The sequence below is a fragment of the Solanum tuberosum genome, unplaced genomic scaffold (assembly GCF_000226075.1).
Source record: "Solanum tuberosum cultivar DM 1-3 516 R44 unplaced genomic scaffold, SolTub_3.0 scf00642, whole genome shotgun sequence".
In the NCBI taxonomy this organism is placed as follows: Eukaryota; Viridiplantae; Streptophyta; class Magnoliopsida; order Solanales; family Solanaceae; genus Solanum; species Solanum tuberosum.
This window is the reverse complement of record NW_006239578.1, coordinates 15,045-39,832: the sequence shown is the minus strand read 5'-3', so window position 1 is coordinate 39,832 and position 24,788 is coordinate 15,045. Positions and strand designations below refer to the sequence as shown.

General features: G+C 33.9%; 3 protein-coding genes across 4 annotated transcripts; 2 read left to right on the top strand and 1 right to left on the bottom strand.

Annotated features, from left to right (window-relative positions):
* Nucleotides 1-1,740: 1,740 nt before the first annotated feature.
* On the top strand, nt 1,741-7,210 carry LOC102583954 (probable protein phosphatase 2C 47). 2 transcript variants are annotated; one of them, XM_006366590.2, is made up of 4 exons: nt 1,741-2,361; nt 3,741-3,935; nt 4,365-4,570; nt 6,426-7,210. In XM_006366590.2, exons 1-4 carry the CDS (start codon nt 2,161-2,163, stop codon nt 6,979-6,981), a joined length of 1,158 nt encoding a protein of 385 aa, XP_006366652.1. In that variant the 5' UTR covers nt 1,741-2,160; the 3' UTR covers nt 6,982-7,210. The 2 variants fall into 2 exon arrangements, with proteins under 2 accessions (XP_006366652.1, XP_006366654.1); XM_006366592.2 differs by lacking the exon at nt 3,741-3,935.
* A 1,487-nt stretch (nt 7,211-8,697) lies between these two features.
* On the bottom strand, nt 8,698-10,007 carry LOC102586814 (gibberellin 3-beta-dioxygenase 1-like). The gene is made up of 2 exons (XM_006366599.1): nt 9,523-10,007; nt 8,698-9,262 (listed from the first exon to the last, which is right to left on the bottom strand). The coding sequence occupies exons 1-2, from the start codon at nt 10,005-10,007 to the stop codon at nt 8,698-8,700; spliced, it is 1,050 nt and encodes a 349-aa protein (XP_006366661.1).
* An 11,461-nt stretch (nt 10,008-21,468) lies between these two features.
* LOC102586481 (putative F-box/LRR-repeat protein At5g02930) lies at nt 21,469-24,484 on the top strand. The gene is made up of 3 exons (XM_006366598.2): nt 21,469-22,533; nt 23,385-23,549; nt 24,038-24,484. The coding sequence occupies exons 1-3, from the start codon at nt 21,559-21,561 to the stop codon at nt 24,362-24,364; spliced, it is 1,467 nt and encodes a 488-aa protein (XP_006366660.1). The 5' UTR covers nt 21,469-21,558; the 3' UTR covers nt 24,365-24,484.
* The last annotated feature ends 304 nt before the right edge of the window (nt 24,485-24,788 follow it).

Below are 24,788 nucleotides of genomic sequence, written 5' to 3'. Positions count from 1 at the left end.
TGGCTTGCACGAAACAGTGAGTTATTTTAATAATTCCAAGACCCCATTTCACAATACATCTTCAACCAACGACACTCAGAAATTACCCGTTCATTCCAAGATCAGTTTCGGGAGTTCTACTCACCCGAATTCAATTCTGTAAAGTCGTACAGATTCCTTAACGCATTAGCTATCTACTAATGTAGTCAAAATCATAATTAGATCGCCCAATTGCTACCAGATTTCCCTAGACCTCCTAGACTTCAATTTCGTCCAAATCTGGACTAGGTTGAGAAATCTCAAGTTACTACGAAAAAAATTTTCAGCCCAATTTTTTTTTCCGTTGGCTTTTCTATAACGACGGAACCCGGTCGTTACAATTTTGATTGAAATGTAATTGATTAACAAATGATTTGTTTGTACTTTATTTTGAATGTATATTTCTACATGCGTAATGTGTTAGTATGATACAATTAAGACATTTTTTAGTTGTGAAGTCATAAATATCTATTATACGAGTGAATATTAGTCGAAGTTGAACAAACTATGATTACTGATTTATCATACCGTAGATTACCGAAACCAAACTTCAAAATACCGAACCATACCGAATTAAATTAATATGGTAATAGAATAATGTTTTAAAAATCGAATACCAAAATTACGGTATCAAAACTTTCAAAGACCATACCATACCATATCATACCATACCATACCATACCATACCATGCCACCCCTAGATATATGTCGGTAACTAGTTTGCTTATAGGGTATATGCTTAATTTCTCCCAAAAAGATAGAGTTGGAAAAAGGAAAAAATAGAATGGCCCACATGCATGGAAAATTGGGCAAATTTTTCCGCTGAGAAAACAAAACGTAGAAGGGCATTTATGTCCCATATTAAGAAAGTATAATTATTAAACAGCCAAGTATAATATTATTTAATCATAATATTAAAAAAACATTAAGAAATTTTTTATATTGAAGGAGACATGTCGATCAACATCGACTTCCCTAGCCTCTTACTGTATATACTATATAGTAGTGTAGTAATACTCCCCGCCAATTTATACAATTCCTTATTTTTCTTTTTAGTCAGTCCCAAATGACACATTTATATATTAAGTAATAATTTAATTTTTAAATATTTATTTTATCCTTGATAAATGATTTATAGGCACACAAACATTTATCACTTATTTTAGAAATTTTGGCCAAGAACATCCCTCAACTACACTCCATATTTAAACCACATCCTTGTACAATCACAATGAAAAAATATCCCTCAATTACCTTAAAAATGACAAGATCATCCTTCATTAGTTTTTTTCAAAAAACTAACGGTTGATCAATCCACAAATTCCCCATTTTGTTTGCTCCCATTCTTCTCTTAGTTTATAGTAGTAATAGACAATCCTAACTAAATTGAATGAGCTAGGATGTTGTTTAAATTTAAAGTATATTAGAGGGATGGTTTTAGCCAAAAACTCACTTATTTTAAAAATATTTCTGATTGTAAAATGATGTTGTTTAAATTTAGAGTATATTAGAGGGATGTTTTAACCAAAAACTCACTTATTTTACATGACAAATTTTAAAAATATTTTTTTTCTATCTTAAACTCCATGTTAAGTAAAACCAACTCATCTAAAATAAGACATAGAGTATATAAATTGATTATGAAAAAAATATCTATTTAAAGAATCGAACACGAGTACAACAATATTTTAAGAAGATTGGAAATGTAACCAAATACAAGGGACAACTAAAATACCTACCATCCAGTTTGTGTCCCACGTGTAAGGAACTCAAACTCTCCACCTACTAATACGCCACTCCCCTCTATTTCTACATGTTAATTAAATGAACTAACTACCTTAATTTTTCCTACTTCTACAACTACACATTCCCAATTATCCTCTTATTTTCTTAATCATTCTCTGCAGTTCAACTGTTATCCTTAATTAATCAAGATCTCATCTTTCTCTGAATTTTCTTATAAAATTGGAATCTTCTGTTTGTGACATTGGGTATTTATAAAATTAGATAAAATGTCACTTCTTGGAACAGTTTTACAGCTGTCGTCCATGTGTTTGTAGTAATGCCTCAAAGACCAAGAAACAATAAGGAGTGCCAGCCATTTATTGTATTTTCCATGGAGTGAATTGGTGGTAGAAAGAAATGATGGTACCAGAGACAAATATGTTACCCTGTAATGGGGAAATGGAAAATGGATTCTGTAAGGAAGATTTATCAGACATAGAAGAAAATCAAGAGGAGTTGGATCAGTCGAGCCAGTCAAATATAGGGAAGCCACCAAGAAACACTACAGGGATGCGGCATTGTATCAGCCAAGCAACGTTGGCAGGTGCTTCGCCATTGGTGAGTGAACCCCATTTTGCCAAATCAGGATGAGAGTGAGTGTGATCTTATTCTTTTTATAAATATATCTGAAAGCATGAGTTCAGTTGAGCCTGCAGAACCCATCCTAGATTCGCCTCTTAATTCGTTTAGTTTTTGCTTGCTTTTATAAAGTGTGAATCAAATGCATTTAGGTGTATGCTAATCCAAGTGTCTATTGGAAAAAAATCCTTATTTGCTTTATACATCTTATGTCCTAAATTAGAAGCTAGAGCAAGATGACAGGGTTAGTTATGATTGTCTTTGGTGAATCCTAGGACTAATGTAGGACATAAAAGGGGCTACTTGAAAAGAAAAAAAAAGAAGAAAAATACGTATGGTATATGCAGTGGTTTCTCTACCATTATTAGTACACCTAATTACTTGGTAAGAGCAAGGTCTAGGTTCAAATCCGACTCCTCCGAGAAACTGATATTTTAGTTTCTTAATAGTATGAAGAAGGTAAAAAAAAAGTTTTATCTGTAAGATTGTAACATACAACTACAAACTTCGATCCCAAGCAAGTTGGGGTCGGATATGTGTGTTCTTGATGCACATGTTGCTCCATTTAAGCCTCTTTTATACCAAGCTAGCACTAGAAGTTCTCTACACCTTTTACTAGCATATAAGTCTCCAGTCTCTGGCACAGTGTTGTCAAATGCACGCTTAAGCCCTGAAGCGAGGGTCAAAACTTGTTCAGCGCTTAGCCTTGCTTTATGTGCGCTCTAGTGTCATCATTAAGGTTCTAAGACAGGCTTTTCCTTTGCTAATGAGCCTCTTCTGAAGAAGTGACACTAAACAATTGATATTTCACTTTATCATAATGTTTATTTAATTTCTTTGGTCATATATTTGTCATACATGTTTATAATTATTAGTCTTGGACTAAACATATATTTTGAACTTTTTGTTCCTTTGTGCTTTTTTAAATTAAAGCCCACACTTCATTTGCGCTTTGCGCTGAAAGCCCCAACGGACCTTAGAGCTTTTTTGTGCTTTTCGCCTTTGATAACACTGCTTTGGCAAGACTAAAAGACTATAAGCTGTCAAAACAAGATCTCAATTATATAAAATTTTCTTTGTCTTGAGATTGAATAGCTTGATTGCTGCAGTAAGCTAATAAAGAAAGTCTGTAACTTCTTGCTACTGTCCACCTTTAATATTTTTATGCTCTTTTTAAGCAAGAATTATAAGTTGTTGCTAAATTGTGATTTGTTTGTTTTAAACATATTCCTTCTTTTTCTTACACTGCAAGTTCTGCAATCTTGTAGTCTTTGTAGATTGTTTAACAGGAGAAGCTTCTTATATGTGTTTATGCAGTTTCCTAATTGAAGTTTTTCTTTGCTTTATGAAATATCTAGGAGTCGCCTACACAAATTCTTCCTCTTAAATCATCATCAAGTGACGATTCTGGATATGTTCCCATCTTTCGCTCAGGAAGCTATTCTGAGATTGGGCCAAAACCAAACATGGAAGATGAGCATATCTGTATCAATGATCTTTGCAAACACATTGGCTCATCAAAGGGGCTTCTTTCTCCTGGGGCATTTTATGGGGTCAGTAACTTTCAGTTTATTCCAAACTGTAGTTACTGTGAAAAGACTAAAGTGTCACGTATAAGGTTTTGGAAATTCTTCATACAAAATGTGAAAATACCCTTTTTCTTTAATATGGCCCCTAGCACCTGTTACTAGTAAACTGCAATATCACTTAGTAACAAAGTAAAATGTGATGCCACTTCCACTTGACTGTTTCTGCATCTTGTGCCAGATCCAAGCATAAATAATTTTGAAATTCATTATCGCGAGCATGATATCATGAGTAACACTCTTGTTTTTTTATGTGATATGCAACTATTATCAAGATTTCACTAGTTGTGTTATCAGCTGAAAGATACCCACTTGAAGAATTTTAAGTTCCTGGTACTTGTCAACCTTTTTGGTTTATTTAAGGTGCTTGATAAATTTTTATATGTGTACTTTCAGGTGTTTGATGGTCATGGTGGCATTGATGCTGCATCATTCACTCAAAAGAATCTCCTAAGCTTTATTGTAGAGGATATGCATTTTCCATCGATGGTCAAAAGAGCTATCAGGAATGCTTTTGTTAAAGCTGATAATGCACTGGCTGATACCCAATCACTTGATAATACCTCTGGAACAACTGCTCTGACTGCGCTTATTTTAGGACGGTAAGTGAATGACCTTCTTTTGTGTGGCACATTCATATATTTCTAAAATTTTCATCTCTCGTAGGAGCTAGATGCATTCATGCCGTGTCTGTCCCAATATTTTTTTATACAAAATTTGGATCTCCTAAATATGTCAATGCTTAAGTTCGCAGGGTCTTGATCTATTGATGAGAGCAAAACACTTGATGTATGGATTAGTCATATGTCATGGGTTCGAACCCTTTCACAGCAAAAAGCCTAGTATTTAAGTGGAGAAGGGTTACCTCTCTTGTGTAGTTTGCGAGCTATTGCATAGGAGCGGAGGTTTTACCCTGCGCCCACCCAAAGGGTAGGGCTGTGGGTTTCCCTTGTTATGAAAAAAGTGGAGAAGGGTAGAGGGGCGGGTTCATGATTCATTGAGTGTTCGAACTGTGTGCTATTGGCACTTGGGGATTTCTCGATGATCAGAAAAGAAACATATGTGCGATGTTTAGCTCAGATACCAGGAGTGCTTTAGTACAGAAGGGAGAAACACTGTTGGAACTTAAAACACAAAGCTCATCAAATTGGGGAATTTCGATCATTAAATAAGCAAACTTGGGGAAAAAAATGGAAGAGTCAATGATGATCACAAGTCGGCATTTCTACTGCTTGTTTGAAGAATTTGCTATCCTATCTTTGTAGCCATGCAAAGTTTTAGACATCTTCAAAACAAATGGGTATATCTTAATCCACTTTCCTATGGATAACCTAGTTCTAAAAGATTCAAGATTCTACTCTTCCTGGCTTCTTTTTATGATTTTGGATGGATATATTTTCCTAGTGTGAATAGGACAACAAAACGTTGTTAATCTAACCAATCATTACAACAACAACATACCCATAGAATCCTACAAGTGGGGTCTGTGGAGGGTAAGATGTATGCAGACCTTACTACTACCTTAGTGGGGTAAAGAGGTTTTCGATAGACCTTCGGCTCAATTAAAATGTTTTCAAAGCAGGATTGTAAGAAAAATATGACAACAAAAACAGCAAGATACAAAGAAAAACAAAGCAACAGATAGTAATGTACTTTAAAAAGTAAGAAACTACGCGACTACTAAATAATACTGCTAATAAGGAGAAGAGGAGAGGAGGAGGCTAGCCCCCTACCTCTCCCAAAAGAAGTGCGACAATACTCGGCAACCTATTAACCTTCCATCCTAATTTTTATTCTCCAAGCCTTTCTATCTAGGGTCATGTCCGCAGTAAGTTGAAATTGTGTCAGTCTTGTCTAATCACCTCCCCCAATTCTTTTTCGGCCTACCTCTACTCTCCTAACTCAAGCTACAACCAACATTTCACACCTCCTTATTGGTGCATCCGCGCATCTCCTCTCCACATTCATTTCAACCTCGCTTCCCTTATCTTGTCCGTTACGGAGGCACTCCCACCTTTCCCTGTATAACTTTGTTCCTTATCATATCTCTTCTAATATGCCTACACATCTATTCGAGCATCCTCATATCCGCTACCTTTATCTTCTGAACATGGGAGTACTTAACTAGCCAGTACTCTGACGCATACAACAATGTTGGTCTAACCACCACTCTGTAGAACTTAACTTTAAGCCTTGGTCTAACCAATTGGATTTCGTTACTGCCTATTAATGTCTTTGGTCCGTTTGGTATGAGAGATTTTCTTACTGGCTTTAGCCTCATAACTTTCATTCTTGAAATCTACTATTTAATTCTAATATCTATTTACAACGCCAGATAGGAACTTACATAACTCAGTTATGCATCAATGAATTGTTTATTTATCCCCCTTATCCTTTTTCATTTGTTGTGTAGGTAACTTATTTTCATTCCTTTGTTTATGTTGTGGCGATTCACAGGACCATGCTTATTGCTAATGCTGGGGACTCTCGAGCTGTCCTAGGAAAACGTGGAAGAGCGATTGAATTATCAAAAGACCACAAACCAAACACTACTTCTGAAAAATTAAGAATTGAGAAACTAGGGGGAGTCATATATGATGGCTACCTTAATGGCCAACTCTCGGTTGCACGAGCTCTTGGTGACTGGCACATAAAGGGTCCTAAAGGTTCAAAGGGCCCCTTAAGCTCGGAACCAGAGTTGGAAGAGTTGGTCCTGTCCGAAGAGGATGAGTTCTTGATAATGGGGTGTGATGGCTTATGGGATGTCATGAGTAGCCAGTACGCGGTAACTATCGTGAGGAAGGAGCTCATGCTGCATAATGATCCCGAGAGATGCTCGAAGGAACTTGTCAGGGAGGCACTAAAGCGTAATACTTGTGATAATCTGACGGTGCTTGTGGTCTGCTTCTCTCATGATCCACCCCCGCGAATTGAAATACCAAGAACACAGAGGAAGAGGAGCATATCAGCTGAAGGATTGGATCTTCTAAAAGGTGTCTTGAGTGACATATAAAGCAGACTTATTGTATAGATGAATTAACCTCCTACATACCATTGTCAGGGATTTTTCTGAGTTTTCTGCTGTCCATGACAATGGTGGATTATTGCTGATACAAAAACAAAATGCTCACTGTAAGGATCTTCCAACAACTTAATTTTGATTTATTCAGTTGTCACTGTAACTATCCTTGATTGAATGTGGCTGCTCTTCATAATAAGATTCATATGCACACCAAACGATTCTTTGCCTCCACGAGGTAGTAGTAAGTTTTGCATACACTCTATCCTCTCACTAACCATATTAAGTTGATATGCAACAATATGTAATTCTTCGTAGCCAACTTGATATCTTTTCCTCCACGAGGTAGTAGTAAGTTCTGCGTACACTCTATCCTCTCTAGACCCCACTTTCTCTAGACCCCACTTGTGGGTATGTTATACTTGTTGTTATTGTTATAGTGCATATTATTTAAATCCTTATTCTTCTACAACAAAAATTATGAAACCAAAAGAGGAAAGAGTTAAGTTTCTCTCATATCGACCAAGACTTTCCTTGAGTTTGAAATAAGCGGCAAGAAGCAAGGGTGCGCAAAAGCCGTTTCCCCTTAGTGCATCCCTTTTCTTGTAGGAGTGCTAATGCGCGACCTTATGCTTTCTTCCGCTTGCTCTGCAGTACGAGTCTCATACAGAGCTACATGCGCTCCTTTAATATGATGAGAAGAAACTTTTCAAATTAGTGATCTTTAATTTTTATTTTTGCTTCTCATTTTATGAAATACTGCGAGATAAAGTATTTTTAATTACGACCTAATTTCGCAAGACATAAATTTAGAGAACTTTTACTTTGTCCAGTAAAATTTCTCTAGGAATAAGCTATGCCCCTTAAAGTATAATTTTGTGAGCTTTAAACTAAACTTTGTGGGTTCTATGGGCATAAGTTTTGTATGAACTAAATTATGCCTCAGAAAGATACTTTTCTAAAGGAAAAAAAACTAAAGCAATCTCCAAAATAGGAGCATAATTCCCTTCATTTGGACCCAATTTTTCTTATAACAAAGGTAGGCTCTTTATATTTTTATCGACATAAATATTTCTAAAAAAAATAACAAATTTTAGGAAATTATCAGATTTAATGTAATGTTATTCACAAGGCTAAACTATAAATTATAATCTCAAATTAGTTGGTATAGCATATATATATGAATATGTTACTATTCAATTTATTAATAGCTTATTATTTTTTTTTAGATGAGATGATCATGTATGTTATTATAGTGTAAGTGTAAATAAGAAGTTTGGATTCAAATTTCATTGCCATGCTTTAATAGTATTACAAAAAAGATCATGTATTTAACTCATAAAAAAGATAAATTCGTATGTGAGGAACATATTGAAAATACAATTGACTAAATAAAAACATTATTCTTTCGAACTTCAAGTTTTAACTGAGATGATTACACGCTTTAACAGTGTATATAAACTATAAAATTCAACAAATTAACTGGTTAGAAACTACCAACAACTTTCATGGTAAATATGAATTACGCCAAAGATCACATTACTCAAAATAGTGGATACTAGAAAAAACATCATATTTTATTTATTAAATTGGGGTATGGGAAGGGGAAATGGTGAGCAGACTACAAGATGGGGAATCAAATCCTTATCGATAAAATAAAAGTTTACGTAGTCAATCAATTGAACTACGTACTAAAATACTATGACATAATTAAAATCTAATCATAGAGAACACCTTCTCAAGATGTTTAGCCTTGAGATCAAGATACTCTTTCACCTTCACATTTCTATATTTTGGTATAGCACCAACATTATCCTCAGAAGAAACTAATGGAACAATCATAGAATCAACTTGAGGTCCAAAAAAATAAGCCAAAGAGACTCTGTGCTTAGTTTGATCCACGAGAACTCGATGATAAACCGATGGAAATTCTCCATTCGAGAGTATATGAAGAAGATCACCTACGTTAACAATGAGGGCATCGTTGGAAACTGGAGCAATTGAAGTCCATACTTGGTTTTTTTTCAAGATTTGAAGACCCTTTGTGTTATTTGTTTGATGGAGTATTGTTAGGAATAATGAATCTGTGTGAGGAGCTAACCCTAATGCATGGTTAGGGTTGGGGCAACATGGATATGAATTCAATTGTAAAGCTCCTGTAGATTCAAATGACTTAATTGAATGCTCTTGAGATGGTTGTAAGTAATTGAGGATAAGCAGCCAGAGTTGGAAGGATAGAGCTTTCATCTTCTTTTGATAATTTTCCATCACTTCACTACAAAGACCAAAACAAATAAAGAATCATAATATAACTTTCAGTGACTCAAATTATTTATCGCGATTTCTGAAAGTAATATCGTCTCAAATTATCTATGTAATTAAATTTATGTTTATGATGAGAAAAATATAATTGTTGATTAGAATTATTTACTAAATAACTTGATTATATAAATATATTTTTTGTATCGTTAATGTGTATAAACTTAAACATGATGTTTGTATACACATTCACATAAAATCAATCCATGTACTTACCAAATTTTTTGATAGTCATGTGGCCAAAGTTTCTTAGCATGATCAAGTGGTGAATCCATAATGGTGAACCCTTCATGCCACATGAACTTTGAGAAAAATGGCGTAATTCGAGCTGTGCCATAGCCGGTGGCGCCACTAGTCGATCTCACGACCTTCACCTTCTGTTCTGCTGGCAAGGCAAAAAGCCGTCTTGCCTGAGATTCAACTTCATCAAAAAGTTCTAAAGAAACTCCATGATTAACAACTTGAAATATCCCCCATGTTTTGCATGCATGACCTATAAGTTCCACAACATTAGGGGCTAAAAGATCAATCATTGGGACATTAGGATTTTTTTCATCATGACTAATTGGGGAATTATTGATATCAGGCCATAAATGAGAGTTTGGAACTTCTTGGATTGAATGAAAATCTATAGGAAGAATGTGTTGAAGGCTCTGAGGGTTTTCTTTGAAAGATTCTTCAAGAGTACTAGTAGTAGCCATTAGTTTGTACTTTGAAGCAAAAACAAATATTGTAATAATAAGTATATAGTTTTTTCTTGGAATATATATAGGGTAGGAAATACAACTCTTTACAGGAATGGTTGGTCTTTTTTGGAATATGTGTTGTCTATAATTAGGTTCCCAAATTTGGCAGATTAAGCTACCATTTAATCATACATTTTAAATCAAACATTTAATTTTTTTCTTTAAATATCTGTTTGACTTTGATTTTGAATAAGACGTTTACATTTTTTCTTTAAATATATGTTTGACTTAGATTTTGGATGTACCATTTAAATTTTTTCTTTCAATATCCATTTGACTTGGATTTTGGATCACTCTTAAATATTTATCCTTAAATATATCTATTAGGCCATGAAATTCGATTTTCAAATATTTTTAAATCCCCCAAAAGAGTTAGTTTTTGGGTTTTTGAGATCTCCATTCACAAAATTTAATTATTTTTCTAATGCATTTTGGCGGCAAGTTGTTTTCTAACTTTGACATAATTATTTCAAAAGCCACATCTAGTAAGGAGAAGATATAATTGTAGAATACTGACTTTTATCATCGTCCTTTGTTTTATACTAATTGTCACTTGTTTAAAAATTTGACGTCAAAATGTTTAACTTTAGCTTCGGATTCATTAACTCTGGATTATAAATTTGAACTTGAGAGTTGTTCGGCTCATGAAGAAAATACAACAAAGTAATTGATATTCATTTGGCTTGTTACATTCTTGCCTTATTCACTTTCTCAAACATATGACTTATGTTCCCAAGATTTCTGATTATAATAACTTTGTTACGTGCAAGGTAAAATAAAGGGAAAAGAATTTTAAATATATTTGAATTTTGATCAAAATTGTTATAACAATCCCAAACTTTGGGCAAAGCATATTACCCTTGCACTATTTAATAGTGTATTTAAATAGTGCAGGGGGTAATCGGTCCTGCTCAAAGTTTGGGATTGTTACAACAATTTCAATCAAAGTTTGGATATATTTCAAACTTTTTTCCCTAAAATAAAATTATAGAAGAAAGTCTAGTGTAGATAAGAATTTCTTAAATTATAAGAGAAGATACCCTTATTAAAGAGTTCTTAAATATTTTAATTATCAGTCTTACCAAAAATCACAGAATTGACAATTCATGTTTTGATTGATTCTCTTCCTTAAAATTTGGAATGAAAAAACAACTTGAGAATATAATTTTTTTTCAACAGTTTTTTACCAAATTCCAGAGTATTAACTGTGAAACATGGTCCAGTACTAACAAAAACATGCTCATTTGTTTAGTTCTCATATCCAAATGGACATTGAGATTCACACAACAAAGGGAAAAAATCGCATAAATCAAAATGACACCATCTCATCAATTATAACAATATTATCCAGAGCATTTGAAATAGTAACCTTTCATAATTATGAACTGCCATAATAAAATGAAATATCAAATCTAAATGGAAGCAAATATTTACTAAAATCAACTTATCTCATTTGGTTAAAGTCAAGAGTTACTTCAAGTAATCTTACAGAAAGAAGCATATTAACTTACTTGTAAAGGTCGGCACAAAGTGATTCATCGTGCTCAAACATGAGCCGATCGCTCGTTAGGGACGATTTATAGATCATAAAATTTCCACAAATGAAATGAAAAGTGAGCCCATGTAAATGATCAGGACCTCGCAAACAACAGCGGCCACTAAGGCAGCAAAAACCTAAAATAAGTAGCACACATTTTTTGTAGTTCATTCTCCATAGTAACCTAATGATTGATCATGTTCCTAATACTCAATGAGACTGTACAATCTAAAAACATACTAATGTTTTGTTTTCAGTAACTAAAAAATGAATACGGGATCTAGCAGAAAATTTGATTCTTTTTTATCTCCGGATCGGGTATTTCTGAAGTACAAAGGGAGTTATATCATCTCATGGCGGATTGGCGAATTATTGGGCCGAGCTGGATTTGAACCAGTGTAGACATATTGCCAACGAATCCAAAATAAGTAAGACATTTTCTGTGATGGGACAACATAAAAACAGTCAAAATTATAAAAAAGAAGAAAGTCTAAGTTGCATTATATTTCAAGGCTCAAGCTTATCAATTCAAATCACAGGGAAAATAATTAAATAATGACAGTTTTTGCAACCTCTTTGCACAAAAAAAGACTGAGACAATGAAATGAATAAACCTTAATTTCCTTTACTCCTTACCCAATGCCGCAACAAAGTCCTCACTCCAATCAACTTTACCAAATTCAATTACAATAGTAAGAAAGATACGCTAAAAAAATATTGCCTACACCCCGAAAATTACTAAGCTAGCACCCGAACTATTCTTTATTTACATGTAAGATCGTATCGGGTGATTCTTAAATTTTTCATATGTGTAAAGATTGATTCTTTAGTGTGGGAATAAATTTGGATATGAATTAAGGTCACTAGAATCTCCTAGCACAAAGTTGAGTTGAAAGTTTCATTACCGATGAAGTTTTGATGTAAGATTCTATTTGAGTCAACTTCAAATGACCATATCTCTTAGAATATAAAGAGTTACATGGTACATAACCTATCAAATTAAAGGTATTTGAATCTTCTTTCCAACGTCTCCAATTTCGCATCAATCCAAGTTTTGAGTAAAAAGTTATGACCATTTTAGTAACATGATACATCTCAGTGACGAATTACCGACGGAAAAGCATTAAAAATGGTGATTTTTCTCTTTTTACCTCAAAGAAAATCCTAAACGAATTCTTGGCCATATATTTTAAGAAACTAGTTATTTAAGAATCTCAAGAAATGTTTTCTTGATTGTTTTCCTTTGAGCTAAGGTTTCAAGGCTTCTATTCAAGTTTTTTTTTCAAGATTCTTCAAGAACCTTGTTCTTTCAGGTATGTAAGACTATCATAGTGTTGGACTAGTTCATCTTCACGCCCTACATCTACTTTCAAATAAGTAAAAGAGTAATCTAGGTTTCTATTCCTAGATTTAATTTGAGTATTCTTGAGATGTGTTGATTTTGAGTTCTTGAGTTCATGATTCATTTTGAAATTCTATTCTAGTTATTGAATTGTTATATGTTATGCATTAAGATTCTTGAGTAGATTTGTTCATGTCTATATTTCAACATAAACCCTATGAATTGAGTATTCTTGAGCTGAGAAGTATCCTTGAGTTCTGAGTATTGAGTTTCTATATTGTTATTGATATCTTTGAGTTGATTTGTTCATGTCTATAATTCAGCATGAAACCTATTTTGAGTTATAAATCTTGAGAAGCTTTTTAAAGCCAACACTTTAGTTTTAAACCGAGTTTTTGAGGAAGTAAATATAAGTTTTGAGAAAGAGTTTTTAAAACATGATTAGTATGACAGTCGAGTGTGTCATCAATGTTTAAGAAGTGTGGTATCTAGATATGCCATAAATGTTTATGCAGTATGACTTCCCAAATCATGAATGAACATATCACAATATGATTTTGATATATCTTCTAGAAAGAATTTTCAAATATGGATTGAGAAAGAGTATAAGGGAACTAAGTATTCCCAAAGGTATCAGTTTTTACATTCAGAAAAGAGAGACTTTGATTTCTAAATGAGTTAATGAGTTCAGAGATATTTCAGAGCAGTTACCTTTTTTAAGAGGATAGTTTGAACAATTATCTCAAACCAGAGGAAGAGTACGTTCTTAAACATTGAGCATAAGTATATATTATTGGGAGTAGTATTGAGCACCGATATGAGGATGAGTTCAGACAACTCACATTACTCATAAACCATGTATGCCAACATGGGTATAAGATCATACTTTTTAGATGAATCCTAAGTGCCTCCGGGCAGAGCTTAGTGGATCCACTTAGTTGAGGTGTTCTATACCCCGCCAAGGTATAGGGCAGTTCTGGCAGCGTGGGCGAGACGCTATATCATCACGTAGCTCATAGTGATAGTTATCGGAGAATCTCTTAAATAGAGTTAAAAGCGTATTTTTATTATATCACTTATTATGTTGAGTTTCGGAGGTGAGTTGGTGTTTTGTAAGGTTTTAAATGATTTTATTCCTTTAATCCTTTATATTTAGTTGATTTTATGTTTTATAAATTGCAGTCATTTCATTCAGTTCTTTATTATTCAATTATATTGCATACTCGTACATTCAATGTACTGATGTCATTCGACCTGCATCTAATAATATTAATTTTTTTCAGACTATGTGTACTCTAGAACCGAGGTTTAATATGGTCATTGCGACCACATTTGAGAGGAGGGCATCCGCAAGACTGTCTAGCTGGCTAAAGAAAGCCCGGGATACTAATCAGTGTCCGAGTTGGATGTTGCCTCATATTTTTTTATGAATTGCGCCAATATTGCAACACAGATAAGTTCAAGGCGATGTCCGAACAAGTCAAAAAGGTTAGAGATAGTTTTAAGGGTGGCTTATTGAACAATGGAGGTGCAAAGAGCGTTGGAACAATTACAAGAAAGATGGTAAGTTCTAATTCAAACTTTTAAATAAATAACTACTTGATTAATATCGTTATAATATAAATTTTATTTTTTATTTATAGGAAAAAAAATAGGGCGTACTCCCCCTGCACCGGAGGTTTTCAAGAAGACTCATGTGAAGAAGAAAGAAAATGAGTGAGATTCGGATTTGTGGGTGGAGAAAGGGCCGAACGAACTTTTGTAAGTTATTTAATTAATATGAATAATGAATATCAATAGTAAATATATATATAGTGATGCTAATTTTTACTTTTAATATACAGGATGAGTATCACAAGTACGTGAATGAAAATCTAGATAGTTCGATCCAAATGACACCTGAACTGTCCACTCAAATTTGGACAGAAAAAGTGGTAGGGGGACACACAAGGGTAGAGTCTATGGTCGAGGCTCTCGAAATGATGTACGACAACTCTTGTCAGGCTTAGAAGGTGTTGGATCGTCACTTCAAGCCGAGATGATTGACGGTGTTCAGATTGCTGCTATGTCGGCACAAATAGCAAAATTGACAGCAGTACTGAAAGAGTCTGAGCGAAAAAAGAGTAGCTGAACAAGAAAGCATGAGTGCGACAATTCAACAAATCAATGAAGAAGTGTTGAACCTCGCTCGTTGACCTACATCTACATCGTCCTCTACCGAGGGCACTAACGACGACAATGAGGATGCAAATGATTATATAGATTGCACTCATTGATTATCTTCTATTGCTTTAGTTTATGAACTTTTTTTTAATTTTGAAACAAATTTTGAATGACTCTATAAGTTTTTGAATTGTGATTTAGATATTTTTGAAGATTGATTTGAGTTTGTTGTTTTATATCTTGTGTGAGATGTTTATAATGTATTTTGTTTGATTGGGCTGATTAAATTTGAATTGAATTGAATTTAATTTGCAGGTGGGCAGCAGAAATTGGTTAAAAAAATGCAGAAAAAAGCTATGGACAGGGTGGTTTTGTTCGTTGCTTTTGTGCATTTTTTTAAAAAATAAACCCAGAAAAGCGACAGACAGGGTCCTTTAGTCCGTCGCTTATCCAAAAAAATATTTTCAGAAAAAAAAATATAGAAAGCGACGCAGTCTGTCGCTTTTTGAAAAGCGTAGAGCCAAAAAGCGGTGAACATGATTGCGTCGCTTTTCTGTCGAATTTGACCAAAAAAGCTGTCCCGACCCGAGCCTACACCTTGGACGTGGCCGACATTCGAGAACTATTGCTAGTCCCCAAGAGAACCCTCATCCTGGTTGACTACAAACGGAAGACTAAGTCAAGCATACAAAGCTTAAAAACTGAATAAAATTCATGAAACTGAAATACAAAGCTTTAACTCAGAAGAAAAACTTTGAATAAAATAATATATTCAACTCGCCACAAAATAGGCAACTTAAGTCTTTAAAACATTTAACAAAATAAATGAACAGACTTCTGAAACTCTACTGTCTATCTATGAAGCCTCTAACTGACAAAGATGGAAGTTGGACAAGACCCATGACATTCTGACAAAACTGAAAAGTAAATGAAATCCTCCGGAAGAAAGGAGGCTCACCATAGCTAACTCGAACACCACGTGGTATCAACGAAGCTCTTATTGATGACCCTGAATACCTGTATCTGCATCATGAAATGTACGAGCATGTAAGGGGAATTCTAAAGCATAAACATAAGCTTGACCTTGATAAAAGGAACATACTTACCTCTTTACAAACTTACTCAGCTCAAGGAATACTCAAGGATACTCAAAACTACTCAAACTTACTCAACTCAAAAGTACTCAAGGGTAAGATACTCAACTCAGCAATACAGTTCTCAACTCATTGAAACTCAACAATAAGGTTCTCGACACAATGCAACACATATCAACTCAAGATACTCAACTCGAAGGTACTCAACTCAAGACACTCAACTCAAAATACTCAACTCATGATACTCAAGGATAAAGCAATAGTAAAAAATGCAATATATATGGAATGTTGTAAAACTGTAGATATCAACTCAATGTATTGAAAAATATAATAATACTCAGCGTGTATATAAAAACACAATATAATTATATGGGAATTTATCTAATCGACAACCATCATTATGAGCTATGTGATGATACATCATCTCGCCCACACTGCCAGAACTGTCCTACACTTTTCCAAGGTATAAGACCTCTCAACTAAGTGGATCCACTAGTCTATGCTAAAAAACATTAATGAATCATCTAAAAAGTATGACCCTTTCTACGCATGTTGGCTACATGGTTTATGGGGACTTTGAATTATCTAAACTCAAACTCGTCCCCATATCGGTGCTCAAAACTACTCCCAAAATACTCAGCTCATATGTTTAAAAGCATAACTCTTTCTGTGGTTTGAGATTATTACTCAAAATCTTTCTCTAAAAAGATATGTTACTCAAACTGCTCAAAACTCTTTTAGAAATCTCAGTTTCCTTCTCTTTTAAATGTGAAAACATTTACTCTTGGGAATACTTAGTTCCCATATATCATTTTAAAGAAAATTAACTCGACTCTACTCTTTCTCAACTCGAGTGCTCAAGTTTTAAAACAATTTTAGAAAAATTTGTAAAAGACTTCTCAAAATAAAGTTCATGCCGAATTATGGACGTGAACGACTCAATTCAAGGTTTTCAATAACCATAACTAAAACTCAATACTCGAGACTCAACAACTCAGAACTCAAGAACTTTAATGATACTACTTATTTCAAGAATGCTCAGCTCATAGGGTTCATGCGGAATTATGGGCATGAACTACTCAACTGAAGGACTCAAATATACTTCTCATCTCAATACTACTCTACTTATAGGATTCATGCGGAATTATGGGCATGAACTACTCAACTCAAGCACTTCATGGGTAACATGTAATCGTTCCATGATTAGGAATATACTCTCGAAAGGGTAAGGAACTCGATACTCAAGACTTAGAACTTGAAGATACTACTCCTCTCAAAGATGCTCAATTTTTAAAGTTCATGCGGAATTTATGGGAATGAACGACTCGACTCGAGGGTCTAAATAACAATATGGAACTCATGTATACGACTCTTATCATTCTCATACTTACTTCCTAAAAACTTAGCTCAAATCAATAGTTGATCTCAAGGATTCACAATTGAACTCAAAGGCTATCTTGAACTCTACTCTTAACTCTCACTAGAATTTGAATTATGAATTCAAGAGTTATGGTTCATTATATGAAGGATCTTATGATGATAAAGTAGACTCATGAATACATTCTCCTCATCCACATACTCACTTGCTTGAGTCTTGAAACAAGTTAATAGAAATTGTAGAAGACTTTTCAAAAAGACTCCAAGGGATTTTCTCAAAATGTTCGAAAGAACTTTCAAGACTTAACTCTTAACTCTACCTTGAATTTGAATTATGAATTCAAGGTTATGATTCATGTTATTAATGATTTTTAGGTGTTTAGAAGTAGCTTAGAGTGTTTAGGATCAAAGGGGAGTAAAAACACCCTTCAAAAAAACTCAAATGGACGAAACGACGAAGAACGGATGGGGGAAGGCGACCCTGGAGTACTGAGTAGCGTGGGGAGCCAGCCCCTAAACTTTAGAGGAGTGGTTGGGGAGCTCTGGCTGGCGTGGGGTGCCAGTCCCCAACCCAGAAAACGCCGACGACTTTCTTTGCTGATTTTCTCACTCTATTTTGCCTAGATTCGAATGATTTCTTCCCGAATCACTTGGATTCGATTTTTTAACATAAGTACATAATAATCTACTCAATACAACCCTCAAAACACTCACTTTCATATCAAGAAATCATCAAAACCCCAACAAAACAAGTTTTAGAATGAAACCTCAAGTACACCTATCAAAAACTTAAATCTTTCAATCTTTATGGAACGAATTCGAATATGAAATTCATGTTTGGCGTATGGGTGAATGAACCCAACACTTTGGAAACTTACATACCTCTTAGGGATCAATCCCATGGCGAAAAATCCGCAACAAAACTCAAGAACATCGACAAACGCTTTGATCCTCTCCTCTTTTCTCTTCTTTTCTCTTCTTGAATTCTCAACTAAAACCCTAGGCGTATATTAGGATTATAAAAATGAACCTAATAGGATTAGACCCTTAAAACCTTACTAAAAACGAGTTAAATCTGATTGGATAAGAAAAAGACCAAAATACCCCTTACTATTTTCGGGCAACTTTCCTTAACTAGACAACTTGACTTCAAAAGAGCATATCTCACTCATCCAACCTCGAAATTTAGCAAACTCGGCGGCGTTGGAAAGATAATTCAAAGACCTTTTATTCTCCATCTCATGGAATACCTAAATCATTTTGTACTGAGAGTTATGGTCATTTTAAGTTGACCCAAAACTCATAACTTAAGCATAACTTGCAAAATTTCAGATTTTGCTATTTTCAATTTAGTTCTTTTTTAAACTCAAGGTGCTACATCTAGTGACCTTAACACTTAAGAAATTTTAAATTCCTCGGAAAGACTTACTCACTACAAAGGATGGTTTAAGTCTTAGCTTAAATTTTTTTTCGGGTTGTTACAAAAGCGACGCAGTCCGTCGATTTTGATCGTCGCTTTTCGACAGTTTTTTAGTAGTGTGGAGGACTCCAGTTTTTTGAGTTATTAGTAATAGTTTTAAGCAGTCATGGGTCTTGTCCCGACACTCATCTTTATATTGTAGAGGCTTCATAGATAGACTGTTTTGGAGAGTCTTTTAATTTTAGGTGTTTTATTTAAAACTTATGTTTCATACTCAATATATTCAGTTTAGTTTTGAGATTCAGTAAACTGTTTTTAAACGTTTCTTTCAATTTAATGCTTATGTATGCTTGAGTTAGTCTTCCGCTTGTAGTCAGCCAGGATGAGGTTCACTTGGGGACCAGCAATGGTTCTCGAGTGTAGGCCACTTGGGGACCAGCAACTACTTCTAGAGATTCTTTATTTTTACAGAACTTAAGAGATGACTTTTCATAAGAGTCATGTTCTTTCATGAATAGATGATTTTTTTTATAAAGATCATGCTCTTTCATGAACAAATGACTTTTCATAACAATTATATTCTTTTATGAACAAATGTGTCTGTTCAATTTAAGACATTTATATAACAAAATATCCAACATAGAATACATAAAGAAAATATCACTAATTAAAAATGTGGTTAGTGACCACATTCAAATAGCATGTCTGAAAACTCATCACAGAATTTTCATCACTGAACTATCTAATTTGTGTTCCATTATTTTAGGTTTAAGATTATGAACTAACATGTATGTGCTCTAAAATGTACCAAGCCAATCTCTTTTGCAAGTGCAAACGTGAATATATGCTTATTCAATAGACTATTTTAATCGATTATATATGTTGACTTTACAATATGATTCTTCTACTCTTTAAATAACAACCTGTTTGTGTCATAGTTTAATGAGATGTATGCACAATATGACTTAAAGATGAAGAGATATCTATCTCGTTACCTATAAAAAGAGATATCTAATAATCAAACTAATACAATAAAACATTGTTAATCTAAACAATAGGTAATTCTTCATAGCAAACTTGATATCTCGTAATCTGAAAATTGTGGTAGTAATGTTACACTTATCACTTAAATCCTTATACCTTCTCCAACAAAAAATATGAAACCAAAAAGGAAAAGAATTAAGTTTTCCTTTTTGGCCAAACAAATGATCTTTAAAATAACAAATTCCTTCACTGTATTCCCTTTATATTTTAGGTAAATTTTATATCCTTGATCTTGATTCAACAAGCACACCTGTCAGTTCTTTTGATTCCCTTGTTTTATTAATGGGAATCAAAACTCAAAAAACATACGTTGGTCTACACTCGTAGTTATGTAACAATTTTATTTAGAGCACTTTCATATATAGCAAACATGACGAGAGGGAGTTGCTCGGATGGTAAGCACCCCTCACTTCCAATCCGAAGGATGCGAGTTCGAGTCACCAAGGGAGCAAAAGGGGTGGGAGCTCCTACGGGAGGGTAAAAAAAAACATATAACAAACATAAAAATCATATTTGTCTGTTATAACTATAGTTTGCATAATTGCGCTCCATAGAAAATTTTTATGTTTGCTATGGAGCTTTTGATTTGTATAATTCGCTACAAACACCCAATTTTATACAAATTGTTCAGTTTTGTATAAATTCATATATACATTATAATTTGTATAATAAGATGTGTATTTGTATAATTATAAGTGTATATGATGAAAATATTTGTATTTGTATATACACTTTTCTCTCGCTTTATACAAACACACACGTATACATTTTATACCGAAATGTATAAAATGACTAATTGTATACCGAAAATGGCTAATTGTATACCGAATCAGATGGCAAAAAAAGGGAATATTAGCTGTGAATTACAATTAAAATAAATTATGGCTATACCATTTAATTTGAATTAGTAGTTTGCTATTTCATACAATTTTTCCTTTTATTAACGAGAATTAAAATCTTAAAGTTATTATAATTATTAAAGTAGAGGAAATTCTATAATGATTGTTATATTTTAATAAATTTTAAAAACTCAAAAATTTTATAGTAAAATAACATTGTAAAGGAAGAAAGGAATAATAAAAAAAGTTATACAGTACTTGTATTTAAATAATTTATATCCAAATACTAACTGCGCATTTGTATTTGGTTAAATTATTTATATCCAAATAAAATTTGATCTATTTATAAATATTTCATGAATTTGCGGAATATTCAAGAGTTTGATCTCTTTATGAATATTCCATGAATTTGTGGTGGAATATTTCAAGATACTTTTAAGGAAATATAATATCTTATATATAGACATGAATTAGAATTTAGAATTAAATAGCCTCTACAAATCCTAATTGTATTAAACCCACTTTGTAAAATCCCAATTCAAATTGAAGTAGAATCGCGCAAAATTTCCATAAAAGGTAGACATTGAAATTTTCAGACTAAACCTTTTATTACATCCCACAAAATTTCAACTCAGACGCTTGAAATAGCTTCTAAAATTTTGAAAGGGGAAAAACAGTGTGACAAGGAGGATGGGCGAACGGGACCGATCCCCTCTCAATTGTGCAAAAAGAGTCAAGATTGAGGCAGAAACTGGAATTGATTGGATCAGTGCGTTGCCAGACTCTCTTATCGTTGAAATTCTTTCTAAAATCCCAATTACAGAGGCTTGCACAACAACTATTCTCTCAAAACGTTGGCAAAACATGTGGACTTGTATCCACGACCTGAATTGTTACCCCTCGAAGACTGGTTGGTCTGCTAAGAGGTTTATTTCCTTCATCCACAATGCATTACCTCTTCTTACCTCTTATAAAATTGAAAGCTTCACTCTACATTTCAGATCTAACATTGCTCTGTCAAATTATAGTTCCAAACTCAACAAATGGCTTCAAATTGTATTGAAGAAAAAAGTGGAGAATCTTGACCTAGATTTAAGGGCTTGCGACGATTTCTTTGACTATTATTTGGATAGTGATCTGTATAGTTTGCCACAGGAACTTTGCAGCAGTTCATCACTTGTAAAACTAAAATTCAAGTTTTGCAAAATACCAGAAGATCGTAAACTCAATTGGACATCCCTAAAGAGTTTGACACTAACATTTGTGCTTCTCAGTGACGAACACATGAAACAAATAACATCAAATTGTCATCACCTGGAATCTTTTAAGCTGTGTTATTTTTGTGGTTTTCATCGGTTGCATTTAACTTCCCCAAAATGTACGACACTTGAATTGAGTAACCACACACATCCTCTTAACTATATGGGAGATGAGTGTTACTTTGAAATTGTTGCTCCATATGTTCAACATTTTAGGATTTCAGGGAATTTTGATGGTGTGGGAATTAGGCTTGGGGACTTGTCGTCTTTGATCCACGCTGATCTTACTTACAACTTGTATGATGACCGTGGATTAGATGATGTAATTGACAAAAGCATAGTGAAAGATCACTTGACAAGCGTAGCTTGTGCTAATGAGCTAATCATCCCATCCTTGTATATCGAGGTCAGTTTACTCTACTATGTCTTTTATGCATGCATGAATATATATAGCTCATCTCTTATTTATTTATATTAGTATACAGATGACCTATTTAGTGGCTTTAAGTAATATTAAAGTTTTGTTTATTACCAAAACTGGAATAGGTCCCAACAACATATGCACCTGTTTCCTCATATAGTCAGCTTGTGTTCTTCTTTGCTAATTTCTTTAATATACTTCACTCCTTGCAATCTACTTCTCATGATTTTAGATATAGTCTTTTACAAGACAGTACAACAAGATATTGGCCTAAATCCTTTGATATTTCTTCGGAGATGAAACATACTCCAAATTCATTCCTCGCGATGCTAATCTGTTACCAGTAAACAGTCTAGCCCAATATTGATTGTCCTTTAGTTTTGGGATGCTGGTCTTCCTGCGGTCGGGTGCCTTGACATAGTGATTATAGCAGTAGTAGTGGGGATGGATTGTGCAGTACTTCCTGCACATGGCAGCTCCGGCTTCTTAGTATAAATTGCTAATAGGTACCTCTTCGGGGGACTTAAAATTGGTAAAATCGTCAACAGGTCCTTTAACACCTATCACATTTGCTGCTGTTACTGGGGTTAAAAATGATTTACAGATATTCCTTTCTCTGGTAGCTCGATTTTCCTAACAATCCTCAGCCGACCGCTGCCTTTAGCCCTTCCGGCAAGGTGCAAAGTGGTAAATCACACACTAAATTGCACGAGAGTAAAACTAGAGGTCGGAGGGAGTAGTATTATATATATAGTTTGGTATATTTTTAAGCCTTATAAATTTGATATTATGTTACTCAATACACTTAGATGAATCTACTTATATCTCTTGTATAGATGATTTCCATGTTGATATTGCAAAAAGAAGATGTCTCATTACCGTTGATGGAGTGCAAACGATTGACGATAAATTCTTGGATTAGCAAATATACCTTCCTTGGCATTGTCAGACTCTTAAGTTCAACTCCTTGTCTAGAGAATTTGACAATACATCTTAAAGTGGTACGTATGCATGTTTTCAACTGATTTAATGCTTCGAAATACTTTTGTTTCGTCTTCACTCATTTTGTTCTTTTTCTTCATGTGTCTGTTCTATTTAGTTAGAGAGAATAGTATTTGATATAGCTAAGGTTCTATTTAGTTGTGCTGCACTCAAGACTATTTTTTACAATGAGTACTTAAGTAGTTCCTGTTTTGTTTGGCATTAAAGTGTTGCTATTACACGCCCATTGATCTCCTACAACGAAATTTTTTACAATGGTAGAGGTCCAACCAACGAAAATTGGACCTCTGCCATTATAAAAATTTTCCTCCTACAACTTCACAACTGCAACATAAAAAATGTACTGAATCTTCTTAATGAAAGATCTCGTCTATCAATATTTATTTCTGTCAAGTGTTTCACTTGCTTTTCTATTGTTGATATATGTTGTTAAGCTTTTACCCCTCATTTAGTTATATTCTGTTTTGTGGTTCTTCTGTATCCTTAGGACTGCACTTTCTTAAATTACTGGTGTGAAGACATGGATGAGTTGGAAGACAACTATGTAAACATATTCATCATAGGTTCGTTGCGGAATCTGAAAATCTTAAAGGTTATTTTACAGTGGAGTCCCTTAATAGAGGATGACACAGCAACAGAGCTTACTGAACTGATGAAGTGTTTGTTTGAGCACGCAAAATATCTGGAGAAACTGGTTATAGTGGCAGAGAACAGTGATTGTTCAGAAGTGATACAAAGTTTGTTAGCTCTTCCCAGAGTTTCTAATAGTACTGTAGTTGTTTCCTTAGAATCGGTTGCTGGTGTTGAGTGCTGAGTAGAATTTATTTAGATTGATTCCGTTTGTTTCCCAGAATATTTTTTTCAATTATTATGAATCTCTTTACATTTATTTGATAGCTTTTATATATTTTGGCCTATGACATTATTTATTGTACATAGCAGTTGAAAGAGAGGATTTCAAGCTTTTCTTTTTGCCATTATTTTCTAATGATCAGTTTGAGTTGTTAGTATGATGGATCACAAAAGCTTTTCTAATAATCATATTTTGGCTATGACTCATTTAGGAAACTTTCTCATTTCTTTTTATTTTATTTTATTTTTGTTCACTTACCGAGTAAGTAAAGTTTCCAAATAAGAATCCTTGTAAATTTCATATAATAGTAATTTAGAGTCCAACTTATTTTATAATTTAATGGGGAAAATGTACAAGTACCCCCTAAATTATGACCGAAATCTCG